General features: G+C 39.6%; 1 protein-coding gene across 4 annotated transcripts in view; it reads right to left on the reverse strand.

Annotated features, from left to right (window-relative positions):
* Positions 1–9,217: 9,217 nt before the first annotated feature.
* Positions 9,218–21,192, reverse strand: part of WDR24 (WD repeat domain 24) — a 38,325-nt gene continuing 26,350 nt past the window's right edge. For 3 of the 4 annotated variants that reach the window (XM_033914642.1, XM_033914641.1, XM_033914644.1), the window contains 3 exons: positions 17,521–17,858; positions 15,400–15,584; positions 9,732–9,900 (listed from right to left, as the gene is read on the reverse strand). In XM_033914642.1, coding sequence (XP_033770533.1) covers positions 9,732–9,900; positions 15,400–15,584; positions 17,521–17,858 — 692 coding nt within the window. Of the gene's footprint in view, positions 9,901–15,399; positions 15,585–17,520; positions 17,859–21,192 lie in introns of all 4 variants that reach the window. The other variant, XM_033914643.1, reaches the window with a different exon arrangement.

The raw sequence follows: 21,192 nt of genomic DNA on the forward strand, positions 1-21,192 counted from the left end.
AATAAAACCGGATCCTATACCAAACCATTGTAAAGCTTGGTATATAAAATTCCATTCCACTCTATCAAAGGCTTTTTCTGCATCTAAAGATATTAAAAAAGCTGGATCATTTATATTTTTTGCTAAATTTAATGAGTGGAATGCTAATCTAGTATTATTTGATGAATGTCTTTTAGCAATAAATCCTGTTTGATGTACATCAATAATGAAAGGAAGAGCTTTTGCCAATCTTAATGCTAATACTTTAGCCATTAATTTGTTATCCACATTCAATAATGAAATAGGCCTGTAATTTGAAACCAGAGTAGGATCTTTGTTTGGTTTTGGTAAGACTATAATTATCGATTCTGCCATAGTACCAGAAATATTTTCATTTTTTATTTGATATTGATATAAATTTAACAGATGTGGTAATATGATATTTTGGAAAAATTTATAAAATTCAACAGTATACCCATCTCCACCTGGAGCGGATCCAACTCTAAGAGACTTCAATGCTGTTTCTATCTCTTTTAAAGATATAGGTTCTTCTAAACTTCCTTTTATATGATCTGGAATATTTGGTCCAATATATGAATTTAAAAAAGTTAATCCGTCTTGTTCTTTATTTTTATAAGAATTGGAAGTGTATAATTCTTTATAAAAATCAAGAAATTGTGTTATAATATCTTTTGTATTGGTATGTGTGTTACCTTGTGTATCTTTGATTGCAATAATCTTAGATTTTCTTTTCTTTACTTTAAGATAATTTGCTAGTAATTTCCCCGCTTTATTTGAATTTCCATAATATTGTACTTGTTTATTGAAAATGTCTTTCCTCACAATTTGAGAAGAAATCTCATTATATTTAACTTTTAATTTTAATATTTCTTGTAATGTATTATTTTCCCATTTCTCAATTAATTTATTTTCTAATAATTTAATTTGCTTTCCTATTTCAAGAAATTGTTTTTTTTTTGTTTATTAATAAATGTTGAGTATGAAATAATATTTCCTCTCATAGTTGCTTTAAAAGCATCCCATAAGATCTCAGCATTAATAGTATCTGATTCATTAAATTGAAAGAATTCTTGCATTTTTATTTTAAAATCTTCAAGAAATTTTGAATCCGTTAGTAAATCATTATTAAATCTCCATATTGAATCAAAGTTTTCAACATCATAATTTTGAAGATTAATCCACACACCAGCATGATCTGAAATTATAATGGGATCAATTATTGCTTTTAGTACACGCTGCGCTATATTATTAGAAACAAATATATAATCAATTCGTGAAAAAGATTTATGGACCTGAGAACAAAAAGAAAATTCCTGTTCATTAAAATGAAGAATTCGCCATATATCTACTAAATCACAAGATAGTATCAAATTATCTAAGCCTAATGATTTCATAACTTTACTTGGTTTTTTATCCAAAATCGGATCCATTACAGCATTGAAATCCCCTGCTACTATTAAATTAGATGTAGCCAGTGGTAAAAGTATTTGTTGAATTTGTTTAAAAAACTCCATTTGATTCGTATTAGGAGCATATAAATTGAATAAATTCAGGGTTGTATTTCCCAGAACCATTTCGATATGTACCCATCTACCTAAGGGATCATAATTAATTTAAAATCTGCATTACATTTTTTGTTTATTAGAACAGCCACTCCAGCTTTTTTCTTTAAAGCCGGTGCAAATAAACATTTAGAAATCCATCCTCCAGATAATTTTTTTGATTCAATTTCCGAAAGATGGGTCTCTTGAATGAAGTAAATGTCCGCATTTTGATTTTTAAGGAACGATAATAATTTCTTCTTCTTAATAGGATGATTTAAACCATTGACATTCAGCGAATACATTTTTATATCCATCTGATTAATAATTATGTTTTAGCCAATATTCTATGATAGTTTACAAGATTAGTTCCTAGCACATTCAATAAAAATTTATCTCCTATCCCACCCATTATTTTCCCTCCCCTCCCACCCATTATCATATTCTGATTTGGAACACGCATTGGTCATGCAAAAACTACATCTCCATCCCCAGGCAACTAATAATTCATTATATTATTTAAAAACATATTTCTAAATTCAATACATTCTTTATACTTCCACCCTTATATAATTGAAATTTATATCCATTTAATCTATAAAATTTTATAAATTTACTGAGAATTATATATATTTGATTTATAAAATTAAATTCAATATCATGCATACATGTAATATAATATTCTTAATAAATAAACATATTACAAATATAGCTCTTATTCTCTATATATCAGTAATTCATCATATAAATTAAATATATCCATTTTTATATAAATATTAATATTAATAATAATGCATTTCAATCATTTTCATAGATCATCTTCATAATGAATTAATTTGAATGAATAATTGAATAAAATATACATTTTATATCAATAAATAAGTTTTATAATAAATTCATATTTTATTAATTATCTACCAATCAATTACTTAATTCCTTATTTTTCATAATAAATTAATATGACTGAATAATTGAATTAAATAAAAATTTTATAATAGACATCTATTTTATTAATTAATCCTTTCAATAATCAAATTATTTTCTTGTATATATTTCATAAATTTATAATTTTCTTACATAGAATTAAAATATTGTTTTTATAATAAATTAATATATTTCATTTTTAAATCTTATTCTTAATATAACAATAACAAATTTTCCTTTCAATATTTTTAATGATAAATTTATTGTAAATCATTTCATTATTCATTAATCATAATAAGTTAATATGCTATATAATTGAATAAATTCTCTATTTTGATTAAAATATGTATTTTATATAAATATTTTAATTTTATAATTTATTTATTTATATTTTAATAATTAAAAAAATTTTTTTTTTTTTTCTAGTAATATTAATGAATGTGGATGATAATATTTTATTAATAATTAATTTAATAAAATAATATTATATTATTGCATCCACTATATCAATAAATTATATTTCCAGTTAGTAACATTTCTTATGTCTTAAAATTTTTTTTTAATAATCTTCTTTATTTTCCCTTTTTTCCATCTTCTTTCTTCTTTCTTCAGCTGATTTGTTCTTTTTATTCTGTTTTTTATGTAAACATAGGTTCTTTTTGTGTCAAAAATTCTTTCAGTTTTGCAGGGTCTTGAAAATATATGGATTTATTTCCACTGGATACTCTCATAGTGGATGGATAATATATTCCATATATGTATCCTTTTTCTTTCAGCTGCTGTCTGTATGTGAGGAATTGTTTTCTTATGTTTGCTGTATATTTAGCAAAATCCGGTACTAAAATCAGTTTTGATCCTTTATAATTCAAGTTTTTATTTGCTTTTGCCATTTTTAATATTTCTTGAGCTTGTTGATACCTTAAAACCTTGAATATCAAAGGTCTTGGAGCAGCCTGGTTTACTGGCTTTCTTGTGGGGATTCTGTGGGCTCTTTCAATTTCTAACGGCCATTTTGAATTGAGCTGAAGCAGTTTAGGTAAAAGATTTTCCAAGAATTGTACAGGATCTCCCCCTTCAATATTTTCAGCCAGCCCCAAAATTCTGATGTTCTTTCTTTTTCCTCGGTTTTCCATATCCACCAGTTGATTTTTTAAAGCTGCTACTTCTTTTTTATCTTTGTCATATTCTTGTGTGAAGGATTCAAATTTCTCCATTTTTTCTTCCATCACTGTCATTCTCAGTCTTTCGGTTTGGATCTCTTGTTTCATGTTAAGAAGTTCTTCTTTAACTTCAGATATTTTATTGGCATTTTCAGTCAGCATCAGTTTTATTTTGAACAGTTCAGTCATAATATCGGACTTTTCAGTGAGTTCTTCAGTCTCCATCGGGAACGGCACACTCGATGGTGACAGGGGAGTTACTTTTGTTCTTTTTGCTGATATACCCGATGTCGAAGGTTTTTCAGCTTTTCCCTGCTTCATACTTGCCATTTCCGACGTTGTTTTATGTATTTTTAATAGCGATTAGACAAAGTGGAAGTTTTATTTTTATTCCGTTTGTTGCCTGGATACGGGAGCGCTGCAGTTAGGCTGCCATATCGTGCGCGCTCCAAGCCACGCCCCCTCCTCTTTCTTTAGTCAAGAAATGCTTCTTTAGTTTGCGAATGCTGAGGAAGGTTAGACATCTTTTTCATCACTGTCATTTTTTATCTTAGTTCAATCAATTATATTATTTCATCTTCATTACTGTAAAGCTATCTACCTCAGCATTACAAAAATTTGTCTTCATAGATTACAATTAATTCAGAATACTGCTGTGAAGCTGTTCTTTGGAAAATATAAATTTGACCATGTGACACCTTTGCTTCAGAGTCTTCATTGGCTCCCGGTTTATTTTAGAATTCAATTTAAATGCACTTGTATTTCTTTTAAAATTCTACATGGTATCTTTAATCCTCTTATTCCTTTATTTTGGACCATTTACCGATTCTCCTTTGCAAGAGGTATCCCATGATTTAAACTTTCCCTTCCTTCTAAAAAAGGGGTTAAAGGAGTCAAGATCTTCGGTCAGTCTTTGGTCTTTAAAGTCTCAACTCTGGAATGATATCCCCCCCTTTTTTTTTTTAGGAGTTTGTTTCAATTTTTCCTGTAAATCTTTAAAAACTCTATTTGCCAAACATTTTGAAAATTAATTCTTTTGAAATTTTGCTATTATCTTCTATTTATAATTTGTAAATCATTCCGTTTATTTAATTGCTGTAAACCAAGTTGAGATGTCTCAGAATGATGACTCGTTATACAAAGTTAAGCTTTAGTTTAGTTTGGCAGGCAATCACCACGGACCAATGAGTACTCAGCATAATCTCTCAGGGATATTTCCTCAATTTCTTAACCCCTACCACCTACCCATCAGCATATTCTACAGCTTGCTCTAGAGCAGGGCTGCCCAAATCCAGTCAGCTTGCTCTAGAGCAGGGCTGCCCAAATCCAGTCCTCAAGATCTAATGGCAGGCCAGGTTTTCAGGATATCCACAATGAATATGCATGAGAGAGAGTTGCATACCAAGAAGGCAGTGCAGGCAAATCTCTCTCATGCATATTCATTATGGATATCCTGAAAATCTGGCCTGCCAGTAGATCTCGAGGACTGGTCTTGGGCAGCCCTGCTCTAGAGCTATCTCTTCTCTTGCAGAGCAATGCCATAGACTAGAGGAAGTTCCGTCCCACCAAGCAACAGGCTTTACTCCAACATCTTCCTAATTCCAAAGAAAACCCTAGGTCTCTGACTGATTCTCAACCTCGGACCTCTCAATGCCTGCCTCTAAAAAGAAAAGTTCTGAATGATTTCCCTTCCAGCAATTCTACCATTACTCAACGATTGGTTAGCCACCCTAAACCTCAAAGATGTGTGCATACATATGTAAGGATGAGCCCCCCCCCCCCAAAAAAAAAAAAATGTAAGGTTCTGGATGAGTGATTCTTCCAATCCATCCATCCCATTGGCATCTCCTTTGCTTCAAATTTCTCAACAGGCATTTCCAATACAGGGTTCTTCCTTTTGGCCTGTCATTGGCCCCTCGAGTTTTCACAAAATGCCTCGCAGTGATCGCTGCTCACCTACGCAGATAGCATCATATGGTGTTTCCCTACCTGGATGATTGGCTTCTGGTAGCACATTCCAAGGGAACACTTGCTGCTCACCATCCAGGTTACTGTTCAAACGTTACAAAATCAGGGGTTCATCATCAACTTCCAAAAGTCCACTCTAACTCCAATGCAGTCCCTCACTTTCATTGGAGCACACTTAGACACACTATCTGCAAGAAAGACATCAGAAGTCTAGCAGAACATGCTGGGCAGACTCCTGCTCTACCTGCTCGCATTATTCTATGACTCTTAGGCCACATGGCAGTTTCAATTTCTCTCGTTCCCAATTCCAAACTTCAAATGAGACCCCTTCAGTGGCTCTCAAGCTGAATTGGAATCAGAAATGTCTCTCACGCGCAAGGTGAGTGCTATTGCCTCACAGAATTCGTACTTCTCTTCTGTGGTGGATTCATTCCAGGTCTCTTCAAGAGGGTTGTCTGTTTCAGCCTCCGCCTCAGCTTACCATAATAACAGATGCATCCAACTAAGGTTGTGGAGTGTACCTAGACCACCTTTGCACTCAGGATCCTAGGTCACCAAAAGAAAAGATTCTTCATATAAATCATATAATCCTCCACTGCCCCAGGTACATTAGATTGGAACTCCGAGCAGTTTTCTATTGTCTTCAAGTTTTCTGACCCTGGCTTCTGAACTAGAGGGTCCTCATACAGACGGACAATCAAGTAACAATGTTTTATGTAAACAAGCAAGGGGGTTTCAGGTTCCTTCCCTCTTTGCAGAGAAGCTTACGGTCTATGGAAATACGTGCTCTCTCTTTACATACACCTTCAGGCAATTTATATACCAGGAGAGCACATCCTTGCAGATTCCTTCAGCAGGAAACTCGATCCTCATGAGTGGACTCTCAACCTGATCATCCTTCAGCAAATATTCCAACAATGGGGAAACCCTCACATGGATCATTTTGCATCCCAGGATAACACCCAATGCAATCTATTTTGTTCATTCTATCCAGCTCCTCAAGCCATGGCAAGAGATGCTTTTTCCATTCACTGGGGGAACGATCTGCTGTATGCTTTCCCCCCATTTCCTCTAATTTCCAGAGTACTTCAGAAAATTCTCAGAGACAATGCGCATGTCATTTCAGCACCTCGTTGGCCCAGGCAGATCTGGTATCCACTCTTACTGGACCTCGATGTTCCTCCAATTCCACTGGGAACCCATCCTTCTCTCCTATCTCAGCAGAATAGTCAACTTCTCCACTCCAATCTGCGTAGTCTCAGCCTGACAGCTTGGAAGCTGAAAGCTCATTCCTAACTCACCTTCCGTTCTCTCAGCCTGTAAAGTCAGTTCTCCTAGCAGCACGCCGTCCTACTCGGAAATCTTATCAATCAAAATGAAAGCGATTTACCATTTGGGCACATGCTCAGAAGCAAAACCCTTTCCACTGCCCTCTCAACTATATTTTAATTTACCCGCTTCACTTGTCAGATTCAGGACTTAAGTCAAATGTTGGTTTTCATTTAGCAGCAATTACAGCTTATCCTTTCCTGGACAATAAACCAATTTCTCAGCATTCTTTAGTTTCTTGTTTCATAAGAGGCCTCTCTAATATCAGACCTCAAATACGAGAACTTCCTCCATCATAGGATCTCAACCTAGTCTTGGATCAATTGATGAAGGCTCCTTTTGAACCATTGGGATCTGCATCTCTCATTCCTCACATGGAAAACAGCCTTTCTCACAGAACTGCCATCAGCCAGGAGAGTTAGTGAACTCCAAGCTCTTGTCATCTACTATCCTTATATTCAGTTCTTTTCTAACAGAGTGCAGTTGAGGACTCATCCCAAATTTCTTCCCAAATTGGTTATAGACTTTCATTTGACTCAAACCATAACTTTACCATTATTTTTCCACCTCCACACTCCTCTCCAGCAGAGCAACTCTTCCATACGAGCCTTATTTATTTATTTATTTTTAACTTCAAAGCAATTCTCAGTTACATAAATCTAATCAACAGTTTGTTTCCTTCAACTCTGCTACTCAAGGTCAGCCTGTAACAAAAAGAACTATATCTGCCTGGATTGCTCACTGCATCAAGTTCTGTTATGCTCAGGCTCAGTCTCCTGGCTGTATTGGACCACATGCGCTAAGAGCTAAAGTTTCCACCATAGCAAATGTGAAATCAATCCCTCTTCAGGATATCTGTAAGATGGCCACTTGGTCTTCCATACATACTTTTACAAAGCATTACTGTTTAGACCAGGGATTATCACAAGATGTACGCTTTGGACAATCAGTTCTACGCAATTTATGTGCATTATAAGAATTATCCTCCACCTATTCAATAACTTCAGCTTGGGACTCACCTTCAAGTGTGCCTGCATATCCCCTGCTTGTCTCCGGAGAAAGCAAAGTTGCTTACCTGTAACAGGTGTTCTCCGTAGGCAGCAGGGGAATGCAGCCACATTTGCCTGCCCATCGTCCCAACTATTACGTTATCTACTGCTAGGGACACAACTGTCTGCAGAGGGAGGGGCTCAAGGAGAAGGCACATGCCCAGTAAGCTCAAAGCTTACCATTAGCTAGGAGAGAGTACCGCCAGTCAGGCTCAGTCAATGGACTTCACCTTCAAGTGTGGTTGCATTCCTCTGCTGTCTACAGAGAACACCTGTTACAGGTAAGCAACTTTGCTTTATCTGCCATCATGTTGGTCTCCACGTATTTCTTTTACAGTTAATAGATGAGAAATATTTTGGGCCTGTAGTGCATAGCCTTTCTTTAAGAACTATAGTTTGCCAAGTTAATCCTACAAAGCTGCTGCTCCTCTTTGGAGATATTCATTACTTCATCCAATACTATTGCAATAAGGTTTTCAGACTAATTTTTGCCTGGTTGAATTACCATTTTGTGATGCAGCAATTTGCCTCTCATGGCGCATCTGCAGCAACTGTATTCTTGTCATCACTTCTTCACCTATGGACAAAGTTATAATTAAAAGACAGTTTTCTGGCAGATTATGTTGAAGGTCATGTGTTGAAGGTTTGTTGATGCAATGGAGGAGGATCCTTTTTGAGTTATCTTTGCCTGTTGTTTTTATTATATTTCTAACACAAACACACACATAAAAAAGGGAAAGGGATGCATTATACTGGCTTTCTGTGCTTGCAATCAAAGCAGTGTACATATTATATACAGGTACTTATTTTGTACCTGGAGCAATGAAGGGTTAAGTGACTTGTCCAGGGTCACAAGGAACTGAATATGATTCTTAAGACCTGGATCAGTAGCATGGAATATTTCTACTCCTTGGATTTTGGCCAGGTACTAGTGACCTGGATTGGCTACCGTGAAAACAGGCTACTGGGCTTGATGGACCATTGTTCTGACCCAGTAAGGCTATTCTTATGTTCTTCCACTTGCACATACAAGGTGTGGTTCTTAGGCTGCTGCACTAACCATTAGGGCTACTACTCCACATACATACACAAGGTGTATAAAAACCCTTCGTCTATCCAACAATGCTGGAGTGCTTTATGTTCAGTTACATATAAATGCAAGCTAGAGAAGAGGTATACAACTTTCAAAGATGCCACACTGGTTTAAACAAGTAAATAACAAGTACTGCTGCATAATAAGCTAAAATGCTGGTATCATTTGTTTTTATTCATAAAATTTTCAGTCATGTTTTAAAAATTCCACCAAGCTGTAATTTATTTAGGGTCAGCATGAAATGGCAGTGATGTGTTAATTCTCATACACAGCAATACATACTTGAGAGCCATATTTGATTGCCCAATTCAATCTGTTTGCCATACCATCTGAGAAATATACATCTATCACAGGAGTCCAAATTGCGCCCGAGTTCTTTATTGCATTTAAGGAAGCTCAGAGTGGAGTTTTCATCCAGGTTCATAAATTCAAAGAACTTATCAAGAACTAGAGTATCTCCACTCAAATCACTGCTTCTAAAAGGGCAAGAAACCTATTTTAAGCAGAAAGGACAGACTTCTGTCATGCATGCCCCCTGCTTATCTGGGAGATGCTACCACCTAAAGGACACAGGCTCTTTCTGGCAGCTCTGAGACCAGCTGTCTGCTTCTCTCAGTATGGTTATAATTCTATTTCTTTGATCAGGTGCTGTTTGGCTTTTCTTGACTCAGGTATATTCACAAAGGTGACCACAGCCTGCTGGACAGTGAGAATTGGTCTGAAGCCATTTCATGATATGCTGTAGATGGCCTCCATGGCTGCAACCCTGGCACCACACAAACAGGCCTTTCACCACATGGTGGCATACAGCACACATGCTGGCACACTGTCGGCACCTGAAATAGTAAGACAGAATGTTAATACACAGCAATCAAGATATATAGACATAGTGTTGTATGAGATAATTAAATAAAATAATGAAAAGCTTTTGCTAATTCACCATAGTGAGATATGAGAGAGCCTAGAAAAAAAAAAGAGTATAACAATATATTGGGATGAATGAAAAGTTAATTGTTTAGTTTACTTGCACATGATACACCTTTGCTGGCACATAGATCGAAGTAGTTGACAATGAAATCAAAGTTGAAATGTTAACAAAAAAATAACTGCAATTACAATAGGAAAGCAATTCCATTCATAAAAATAAGAGACCAAAAAGGATTATAAATCCAAGGAAAAGGAAGAAAAGCAAAAAGGTAAATAGGTGATCACCTTTGTCTGTGATCCCTAATTCAGATCTTAAATTCTTAATGAACATTTCTGATGGTAGCATCAAGGGAAGACTGTTTTACAGTGATGATGCCATAAAAGAGACTAGAATCCACCAGATGGAGAACCGGATGATTATCAATAAGAGACCTCAGAGATGGAAATATATGGAATGACTACAATGCTAGAAACAGAGCCTATTCTCAAGAAAAGCCCCAAAGGCTAGACAAAGAATCTTAAACTGTAAGTGAAATGAGACAGGAAACCACTGCAGACAGATTAATCAAACTTACTTGGTTTATACAGAAATAAGATATGTCCGGTGGTTAGAACTACAGCCTCAGCATCCTGAGGTTGTGGGTCCAAAGCCCGCGCTGCTTCCTGTGACCCTGGGCAAGTCACTTAATCCTCCACTGCCCCAGGTACATTAGATAGAGACAGATAGGGAAAATGCTTGAAGAACCTGTATGTAAACTGCTTTGAGTGTGGTTGTATAACTACAAAAAAAGGTGGTATACAAGTCCCAATCCCTTTCCCTAAAGATAATATGGGACTTATTTTCAAAGCACCATAGTAACCCACGTGTCTAAGTGCTTTGAAAATGAGCTCCTATAATGAATGAATGATAGTAGAGGATCTACCCTCTTTAAAAGCAAGAAAGTGTTACAGAGGCTTGTTACCTGGAAAAAAGATACTGTACAGTAGAATCTCAATTAACCTGTATTCTCACCCAACTGGAAAAAAATTGCCAGGAAAAAATAAAGTCTCCCAAAGCACTAGAAGCGGCAGCAGTCCTGAGCTGTGAACCCCACCTCCCTCCTGACCCAAAGCACCAGTGTGACAACGGTCCTGAGCCACAAATCCCTCCTCAAGCCCCGAAGCAGACGGTGATCCTGTGCCACAAACCCCCGCGCAGCTGGTCAGCAGGAGGTAGCGCTCAAAACAGGCTGCTTGCAGCCAGCTCTGGCAGGGCCTTTCTTCTGATGCATCATTCTGAAGCATCAGAGGAAAGGCCCTGCTCGTTCCTTTCAAGAGATCTTCTGGTGAGTCCCAATGTTCTGTTATCATTCTGGTAATTTCAGGGTGAGAAGGGAAGTATGTGGATTGTGACTTGGCACCGCATAACAGCAAAAGCTGAGCGGTCAAAGCCTGTGGGGGCTCTAAGTCCAACTCCCAAGGAGACACTGTAATAAGATGGTTTGAAGAGTCTGCAATATCAGATCCTATCTCTGGTCTAGGGCTGCCACTGATTCCTGGCTATCTGCCCCAAACTGCAAACCAGAATTCTCCAAAGAGGAGAATTTCTTGGAGAGCAATGGCATAGTATCTGACTCCAAATCATCCCAGTCCTTTCTTGTCTGGACCTCTGGGGCTTCACTCAGAGGAGGTAACCCTCTCTGTGCCCCCCCCTCTAGCCCCCCTGACGCTCCCTTGTACTTTTGGTAGGCTATATACATCAGAGTCACAAAATTGGGGTCAAAGACATGGCCTGGATCCTCTGGGGACTTCTGTTGGACTGATCTGTGCCTCTTTTCTGGGTCAGTCGCCTCCACACAGCAGCACATAGTTACAGTTTAGAGGCTCCAACAGGGATTTCAGATTCATCTCCCACTCTTTCTGTGACTCATGACCTATGGAAGGACCAGAGGGGGCTAAGCCCATGGCTCCCAAGCTCCACGGATGTTCCTCAGGCTCCCATCCAGCGCAAAAGTTGCATGGTATAGGGGTCAAACCACCTGAGGAGTCTATAGCAATCAATTTAAATCAAAACTGAGGGGTTTTTGAGGCTTTTAAAATGGGAAATCCAAGATGGCCACTAGGGCAAAATTTTAACAACCCCCAAAAATGGTCCATGGGAGCAAAACTAGAAGTTAAAAAATCCAGAAAATAGGATTTTAGAGGTAGGGACCCTTGGACTAACCCCAGAAACCATCAGCTTTGCCTATTTGAGACCCAACCCAATTTTCCCATAGACAGTAATTAGTTGTACTCACAGATCTGCCATGTGCGGTGTCTGCATCAGCTTCTCACTGCAGCTGGAAATGGAGAAGGGATTTCTGCTTCAGACAAGCAAGGGTGGTTCCAGTAGCTCATCTCAATGGGCTGCCTTTTATTCAGGTTCCAGAAACCTGAAACACTTGACCCCTCATGCTCCCACATGATTCTTTGGGGAGGGGAATGCAGCTGACCACAGCAAAGCCACTTGGCCAGTCGTGGAATCTGCGTGCCAGTGCCTGACACTGCAGGGGTGAGCACTGCTCCCAGGGAACCTAATCCTAAGCTCCAAGTGTTAGAGCAGGCTAACGAGTCAGGTGCTCTTTTAAAAGTGTTCCCCCTGGCTTCAGACCCAAATGTCTGGCCCTTCTCCCAAGCACAGCTGTCCCAGGACTACTGGGAATCTCTTGCCACATGGAAGGCTCGAAAAAGATTGGATTAAAAACCAAAAATAATAAATCTAGTGCAGAGCAGAAAAAAAGACATCTTCTCAACTTGCTTGTAGAAGTTAAGAATGAGGAGAGAGGACACTGCCCAGGGAGACAAGGAAACGGAGCTGAGAAAAATGATTGCTGTCTTCTACAATCCACCTCATGAGTTGGGGTTCACAACCCATCCGTAAGGAATCATTTGCTGTTTGCACAGGAATTATGCTTCTGTGCTGCTCAAAGATGGTTGTTGTAGAATAAACTGAGCCCAAAATGGAAAGTATTTGAGATTTTATGTGCCACTAGATCAAAATTTGGACTTACAGTACATCTGCCATTATAAGATTTGGATGGCTCTGTGCTTCAAAGTTTGAAGAGATAGTTTTAGAGTACTGTTAGACATGCATTGGATAATGCAGGCCTAAATAACAGCTATAACAAAAGGTACTTTATGGCAGCTATGTCTTATCCATCTTCTGAGAAAAATTTGGCTAAAAACCAATTATTTGTTGACACTTTTTTATGAAATAGTATTGAAGAATGACTCAGTGTTAGTACATATTGAAGAGAACTTCGATGGTTTTGTACTTTTGCTTATGTATGGCATGAAGGGATTTTTAGTTTGATTTTATGTTGATTATATTTTTTTAAGATTATAAATGCTGTAAGAAATAATATATAAACTGTTGTATAATGAAATATTATGTATGTTTTGTATGGAATCCCCTTAGATTTAAGCAGTCTAGAAATGTAAAAAATAAATAAACTGGCAACATAATATCTATTATTCCATGCGGTTTCCTTGAGGAAGAGTGTACAACAGTTGGAAAGAAACCAGAATTAAAACAGTATGAATAGCACCCGTCCTTGCCTACATCAAAACAAGATGGTTTCTGCAGGCTAGACTCTCCTTAGAATAAGATGCTTCCAGGCCAAAATTTGAGCATTATGAGTACTATAAGATGACTTTCCCTGGCCTGTTGCATCATACACTAAAGCACATCTTTCTCTCTCAATTGCACATGGCATAAAAGCCCTGTTCATTGAGCAAACAACTGTCACAGATACAGTCTAGCAACCTAAACAACCCACCTGTCATTAGCTCGAACACTCTTATATCCCCAAGCATCTAGAAACAGCTGACTTGACTTTCTTGGTAAGCACTCTGGTATCATTCATCTTTCAGTTTCATCATTCTCAACCCAAATAACCTAGCTGTCAGAAGTAGTGCTGCCTGATTCACAATTCGAATCGATTCACCGATTCACTTTGGGTGAATCGATTCGAATAGATTTACCACGACAAAAAAAAATCGGCCTCCTGATTCGTTGATTGACCCTCCCTCCTCGCCCCTAAAGCAGGAGCGGCAGCGCTGCGTTTTGCTGGCTCCTGTTTAGAGGGCGAGTGGGTAGGGTCAGTCGAGAAGTGGCTTCCCTGCTGGTGTCTGGCTTCCCCGCATCAATTTACCTAATTTCAGCAGCCTGCCCTGCATAAGATCGCTGGCTCTAGCGATCTTTGCAAGCTGCCATACGTCGTCTGAGTTGTCTTTTCTCTGCCACGGTCCTGACCCTTCTCTGACGTCAGATGAGGGGCGGGACTGCAGCAGATAGAAGACAAATCCGAAGACATATGGCAGCTTGCAAAGATCGCTAGAGCCAGCGATCTTATGCAGGGCAGACTGCTGAAATTAGGTAAATTGAACACGCAGGCCTTCGTGGGGGAGGGGGGTGCAGGCTTTCCGGGGGGGTGGTACATGCCTTTGGGGGGGTGCAGCCTTCCAAGGGGGGTACAGGCCTTCAGGGGGGGACATGCAGGCCTTCAGGGATGGGGTGTAGGCCTTCAGGGGGGGTGCAGATGTTCAGGGGAGGGGGCCCTGGTGTATAAGTACACGGAGGGAGGGAGGGAAGGGGGGGTTCAAAGAGACATGCATATGCCGGACTTAGGGGGGAAGAAATAATGGGTCTAAAAACAGAGTAGAGGGAGAGAGATGGTGGACAATGGGATTTAGGGATGAAAGGAACAGAAAAGGAGAGATGGTGGACCCTGGGATGGTGGGGAAGGAGGGAGAGATGCTGGATGAAAGGGTAGTTGAGAAAAGGTGGATCTGTAGATGGAGATGAAAAAAAGGAAAGATGCCAGACCTCCGGGGGAGGGAAGGGAAACGGAAGGGGAGGACAGAGATGGCCGATGGATGGTTAACATGGAGAAAGAAGAAAGAAGGAGACCCTGGCAAGCAAGTTATCAGAAGACAACCAGAGCCTGGGACCAACAAGATTTGAATAATGACCAGACAACAAAAGGTAGAAAAAATAATTTTATTTTCTGTGATTACAATATGTCAGATTTGAAACGTGTATTCTGCCAGAGCTGGTGTTAGACAGCAAATGTGAGCTAGGATTTAACAGAGAGAGGAAAAGTCTTTTTTGTTTGTTTATTTTGTTTACACCACAGCACCAGTGTGGTTAGGAGAAGGCAAAGGGGGTGAAGAGGCTATAAAATAAACCCACCAGGATGTTTGAAAAAAACACCCAATTGGGCAGGAAAATCGAATCGAATAATCGATTCAATAGGCTGAATCGAATCGAATTTTTTTCGGGCAGCACTAGTCAGAAGATCCCGCATCTCTAGTGAATCTGCTATCAGAGACCCAGCACTTTTCATAGGCATCCCCCACCCTCAGCAAACCACCCCTAATTAACCCACCTGTCACAGATCCAGCCTTTGTTGCTCATTGGCCGCTTACAGTTGCTGCAGTTAATGTGTAGTGTGGTGGAGGCCTGATTGAGGCAGTTGATAGCACTGCATGTACTCAGTTTGATAACCTGATTAGAAATGTTCCACAGCTCGAAGCGCTGCAGTAAGTCAATGTAGGACGTGTACCAGTGCTCCTGAGAGTAAAGAAACAGAGATTAGATCTAATCCAAGAAAAGGAGCCAGTAAAATTCAGAAAACATGTAAGTTTTAAAACTTATCTCTCTTATCTGGAATAGCAAAACAAACAAGCATACACTGTGTAGTACTCCAGCTATTCTTCAGCATTATCCATAAGAACAGAAGAATATCCTTTGCTGGGTAAGACCAATCGTCCACTATCCCATCTTCATGGTGGCTAATCCAGGTCACAAGTACCTAGCAAAACCTCAAATAGTAGCAACATTCCATACTACCAATCTAATTCAGACTCAGACCCATCTGAACCCTGTTTGGCATCAGTTATGCAGTAGGATCAGAACACTAGATAGTGTGTGGATATTTCATTGGGAGTGCACTTTCCTTTAAGCTAATAACTTGGTAGTGTTAGGATGTACTGAGACGATGAGATATGAAATCCTAGGTTGAATCTTAAATGTGACACCTCTATCTATTACATATTTAACAACAAAGATCAGTAATTTTTGAATTTATAAAGTCAGATAACCAAACAGTTTATAAATTCATCAATATGGGGAACATCACAGAGAATCAGTAAGATAGATAGATGCCTTTGAAATCCCTTCACTTCAAAACTTCAGAGCTTTGGAATAATTTTCCTGCCCAGCTGTGCAATCTGGGCTCTTTCCAATTATTCTGAAGACACCTGAAAACTTGGCTATTTTCAAAAATGTAAATTTCTGCTTCCCCCTACCACCAATTCTCACTGTACTTCCCTTTTAATTTTTTTTTAACTTTTTGTAAACCGTGTCGAGCTCTATATTTATAGAGAAGATGTGGTATATAAGCTTAAGGTTTGTTTAGTTTAATTATCCAGCACCAAATACTACACAAGGAAATAATATATTAACTGCAAGAAAAAAAAAAGACTTGCATGAAACAAAGTAAATTCAAGGGAAATTAAAGTGAGTAGTTGGAAAAATCTGATTGTCAAATCAACACTAATTTTTGTAAACTTTTATAACAGAGAAAAATCTGAAAAACATAATATTAAATATGGACTCAGAAGAAAAATTACACTGTCCAATCTGTAATAAGCCCCCCTTTTCCTGTGTTTCTGTAATAGGTTTTACCTTTCTCATTACATTATACATATCTTGACCCAAATATGTTATGCTGCTGACTTTGCTTTTTTTGGGGGGGGCGGGGGCAATTTATGATATGGATTTATATTCTTTCTTTCCTATGGGAATTGCAAAATGTCTACAAATTCAATAAAAGGATTCATCTTAAGAATTTTTTAAAACATATTCATAAATCAAGTCACAGTGCTTCATCATCTGGATACAATGACATCTTTACAATACAATTTCCACAAGTTACTGAAGTTTATAGTCAAGAATTACAATCAAATTAGAATCCTGCCCTGGAATTTGGAGAGAACGTTTTCTTTTGCAAATAACTGCTTTATTCCTAGTAAATAAAGTGCTTCTAGTGTAAATCTTTTTTTATTGTCGTACGACCAGCAAACAAACACAATAGATCAGAAGCACAACAAGGTTGAAAAAACAAAAGTACAACAATAAGTAAGTTGTATTTTCTCCCTCGCCCCCCACCCCCAGCCTCCTTCCCTTGTTTGAACACAACCCGTACCCAAGCCACCTCCAAAAAGCCAAACCCAAACCTCACAAATACCGCCCCCACCTAATGAAGAAAACCATAATGACTGCTGAACAAGCTGTGTTCTTATGCTGCTCAGCAAGCACCAAACAGAGGTGGACCAAAGCCCCACCCTTCCCCCCACAGAAACCACCACCATCCTTCTCAAATCATGAACAGCACACACCAACACATCCATACTAACCATCCACACTCAGCCAAACACCATACCAAGCACCCAATAAAGTGCTTCTAAAAAGATAAGTGCAATAAAAGGCTACATCCTTTCTGTACCTGGGTCTGCTCATCAATCTCCTTTCGGATGCGTTCTCCCAACACAATCAGTACAGATGCCGCCATCTGTACATCACCCTGTTCTGCGTAGAAATGCAACATGTCCCGCACGATGGGGTTAAAGAAGTCTGAAGGCAGACGGTTCTCATAGAGAGCATGGGAGATAGAGATAAGAGAGATGGATTCCACTGGTGTTAGAGATACTGTCTCAGCCTCATTGCCGCTCACGTGAGGGGAGTCTGCCTTGTCTTGTAGATGATCCAGAGCTGAAGGATTATCCATTATCTCATGACGCAGTGGGAAAGCCTCCTGTGGGAGGATATATTCCTGTTCCTCAGCTACAAAAGACAGTGTAACTGATTACTATCCCTCTCCTCCTTCTGCACCTGCTTCTCAACACAGGAGTAAAGGCCGACAGAATTTCAGTTTAGGTGCCGAAACCAGACCAAAAAGCACAGTTACTTACCATAACAGGTGTTATCCAGGGATAGCAGGCAGATATTCTCAACATGTGGGTGGCATCATCCACGGAGTCCCAATGCGGACAACCTCGCAAGCAGACTTGCTTGAAGAACTTTAGAAAGTTCGCAAGTGTGAGTGCCTTCCCGCCCGACGCAGGGCATGAGTCTCCTCAGTTCAGATAGCTAGCTAAGAAGCCAACCAGGGTAGGTGGGTGGGTTGTGAGAATATCTGCCTGCTGTCCCTGGATAACACCTTTTATGGTAAGTAACTGTGCTTTATCCCAGGACAAGCAGGCAGCATATTCTCAACATGTGGGTGACCTCCAAGCTAACATGAATGGGATGGTGGGAGTGTTGGCAATTCAGGAAAATTAATTTTGTAAAGCTACCTGGCTGAAATGGACATCCCGTCTGGAAAAAAACATCCAGACAATAATGAGAGATGAAATTATGAACCGAGGACCAAATGGCAGCTTTGCGGATTTCCTCAATAGGAGTAGATCTAAGGAAAGCTACTGATGCCACCATGGCTCTGACTTTGTGGGCTGTGACTCGACTCTGTAGATGCAGTCCAGCCTGAGCATAGCAGAAAGAGATGCAAGCAACCATCCAGTTGGAGATGATGTGCTTGGAAACTGGATGTCCCAACTTGTTTGGATCAAAGGAGACAAAAAGTTGAGGAGCAGATCTGTATGGCTGAGTCCTTTGCAAGTAGAAAGCCAAAGTACGCTTATAGTCCAAAGTATGAAGAGCTGTTTCTCCAGGATGAGAATGAGGCTTTGGAAAAAACATTGGAAGTACAATGGATTGATTGAGATGAAATTCTGAGACATCTTTAGGTAAGAATTTAGGATGATTATGGAGGACCACCTTGTCATGATGGAATACTGTGAAAGGTGGGTCTGCTACTAAAGCTTGTAGCTCACTGACTCTGTGAGCAGACGTGAGAGCAATGAGAAAAAGCACTTTCCAAGTGAGATATTTGAGATGAGCCGAATCCATTGGTTGAAAAGGAGGCTTCATCAATTGAGCAAGAACAACATTAAGATCCCAAACCACTGGAGGCGGTTTGAGAGGTGGCTTGACATTGAAAAGTCCTTTCATAAATCTGGAAACCACAGGATGAGCAGAAAGGGGTTTCCCTCCGATAGGCTGATGGAAAGCAGCAATGGCACTGAGATGGACTCGAATGGATGTAGATTTGAGGCCTGAGATAGATAAGTGCAAGAGGTAAGCTAATACCAAAGACAAGGAGGTAGATTGAGGCTCCTTGTTATGAATAGTGCACCAAGCAGAAAATCTAGTACATTTCTGGTTGCAGCATTGTCTAGTGGTAGGTTTCCTGGAAGCCTCTAAAATGTCTTTGATGGGTTGAGAAAACTATAAAGTGGCAGTTATGTTGAGAGGATCCAAGTTGCCAGGTGTAGAGACTGCAGGTTGGGATGAAAGAGGGAACCGTGACCCTGTATAAGCAGAGATGGAAATACTGGTAGAAGCAGAGGCTCCCTGCTGCTGAGTTGAAGTAGAAGGGAGAACCACAGTTGTCTAGGCCACCAAGGAGCTATCAGAATCATGGTGGCATGTTCTCTCTTGAGTTTGACAAGTGTCTTGAGAATGAGAGGGAATGGAGGGAATGCATAAAGAAACTGATTGGTCCATTCCAGCAGAAAAGCATCTGCCTCCAGTCGATGAGGAGAGTATATCCTTGTGCAGAATTGAGGCAGTTTGTTGTTGTGGGGAGACGCAAAGAGATCAATCTGAGGAGTCCCCCACTGAGAAAAAATGTGATGGAGGGGTGTGGAATTGAGTGTCCATTCGTGAGGCTGTAGAAGACGATTCAATTTGTCCGCCAGACAGTTTTTATCTCCTTGAATGTAGACAGCTTTCAGGAAGGTGTTGTGAGAAATTGCTCAATTCCAAATCTTCAGAGCTTCCTGATAAAGAGGGAGCAATTCTGTTCCCCTTTGCTTGTTGACATAGTACATGGTGATTTGGTTGTCTGTCTAAATAAGGACTACTTGATCGTGAAGAAGATGCTGAAAAGCTTTGAGAGCATTGAAGATCACTCTGAGTTCCAACAGATTGATATGACACTGACGATCCATGCTGGACCAATGGTTCTGAGTATGGAGACCGTCGAAATAAGCCCCCCAATCGTAGGTCGAGGAATCTGTCATGAGAACCTTCTGATGAGGGAGCACATGAAATAGTAAGCCTCTGGAGAGATTGGAAGAGAGCATCCACCAGTGGAGAGACTGTCTCAATGAAGGAGTCACTGTAATGTGTTGAGAGAAGGGGTCAAAAGCTTGAGCCCACTGAGATGCCAAGGTCCACTGAGGAATTTTGAGGTGAAGTTTGGCAAAAGGAGTCATGTGAACTGTAGAAGCCATGTGACCTAGAAGAACCATCATGTGTCTTGCTGAAATCGAAGAGAGGGAAGACACCTTATGGCAGAGCTGAAGAAGAGCATCCTGATGTTGTTGAGGAAGGAATGCTCTGAGTGTCCAGAACAGCTCCGGTGAAATGCAGGTTTTTAGAGGGCTGTAGCTAGGATTTTGGGAAGTTGATCTTGAACCCCAGACTTTGTAGGAACCAAGTAGTCCGTTGGGAAGCTACAATAACCCCTTGAGATGTTGAATCTTTGATGAGCCAGTTGTCCAGATATGGGAACACTTGAAGACCATGGTTCCGCAGAACTGCTGCAACTACAAGTAAGCACTTAGTGAACACTCTTGGAGATAATGCCAGGCTGAAGGGCAGCACTCTATTGAAAATGAAGATGTCCCACCCAAAATCTGAGATACTGGCGAAAGGCTGGATGAATGGGAATGCAAGTGTAAGCCTTTTTGAGATCTAGAGAACATAACCAATCCTTCTGATCTAGAAGGAGATATAAGGATGCCAGAGACAGTATGCAAAATTTTTCTTTGACTAAAAATTTGTTGAAGGCTCCGAGGTCCAATATAGGTCACAGATCGCCCGTCTTCTTCAGAACTAGGAAGTAATGGGAGTAAAACCCCTTGCTCAGCTGTTCCAAGGGAACTGCTTCGATGGCACAGAGTCGTAGCAGAGCTTGAGCTTCTTGAAGAAGAAGGGCAGTCTGGGATGGATTGGAAGGATACTCTCTTGGAGGAAGATCTGGTGGAATCTGAAGGAAATGAAGAGTATCCTTCCCTGATGATTGACAGCACCCAGAGGTTGGATGTTATGA

The sequence above is a fragment of the Geotrypetes seraphini genome, chromosome 11, assembly GCF_902459505.1.
Source record: "Geotrypetes seraphini chromosome 11, aGeoSer1.1, whole genome shotgun sequence".
Classification (NCBI taxonomy): Eukaryota; Metazoa; Chordata; class Amphibia; order Gymnophiona; family Dermophiidae; genus Geotrypetes; species Geotrypetes seraphini.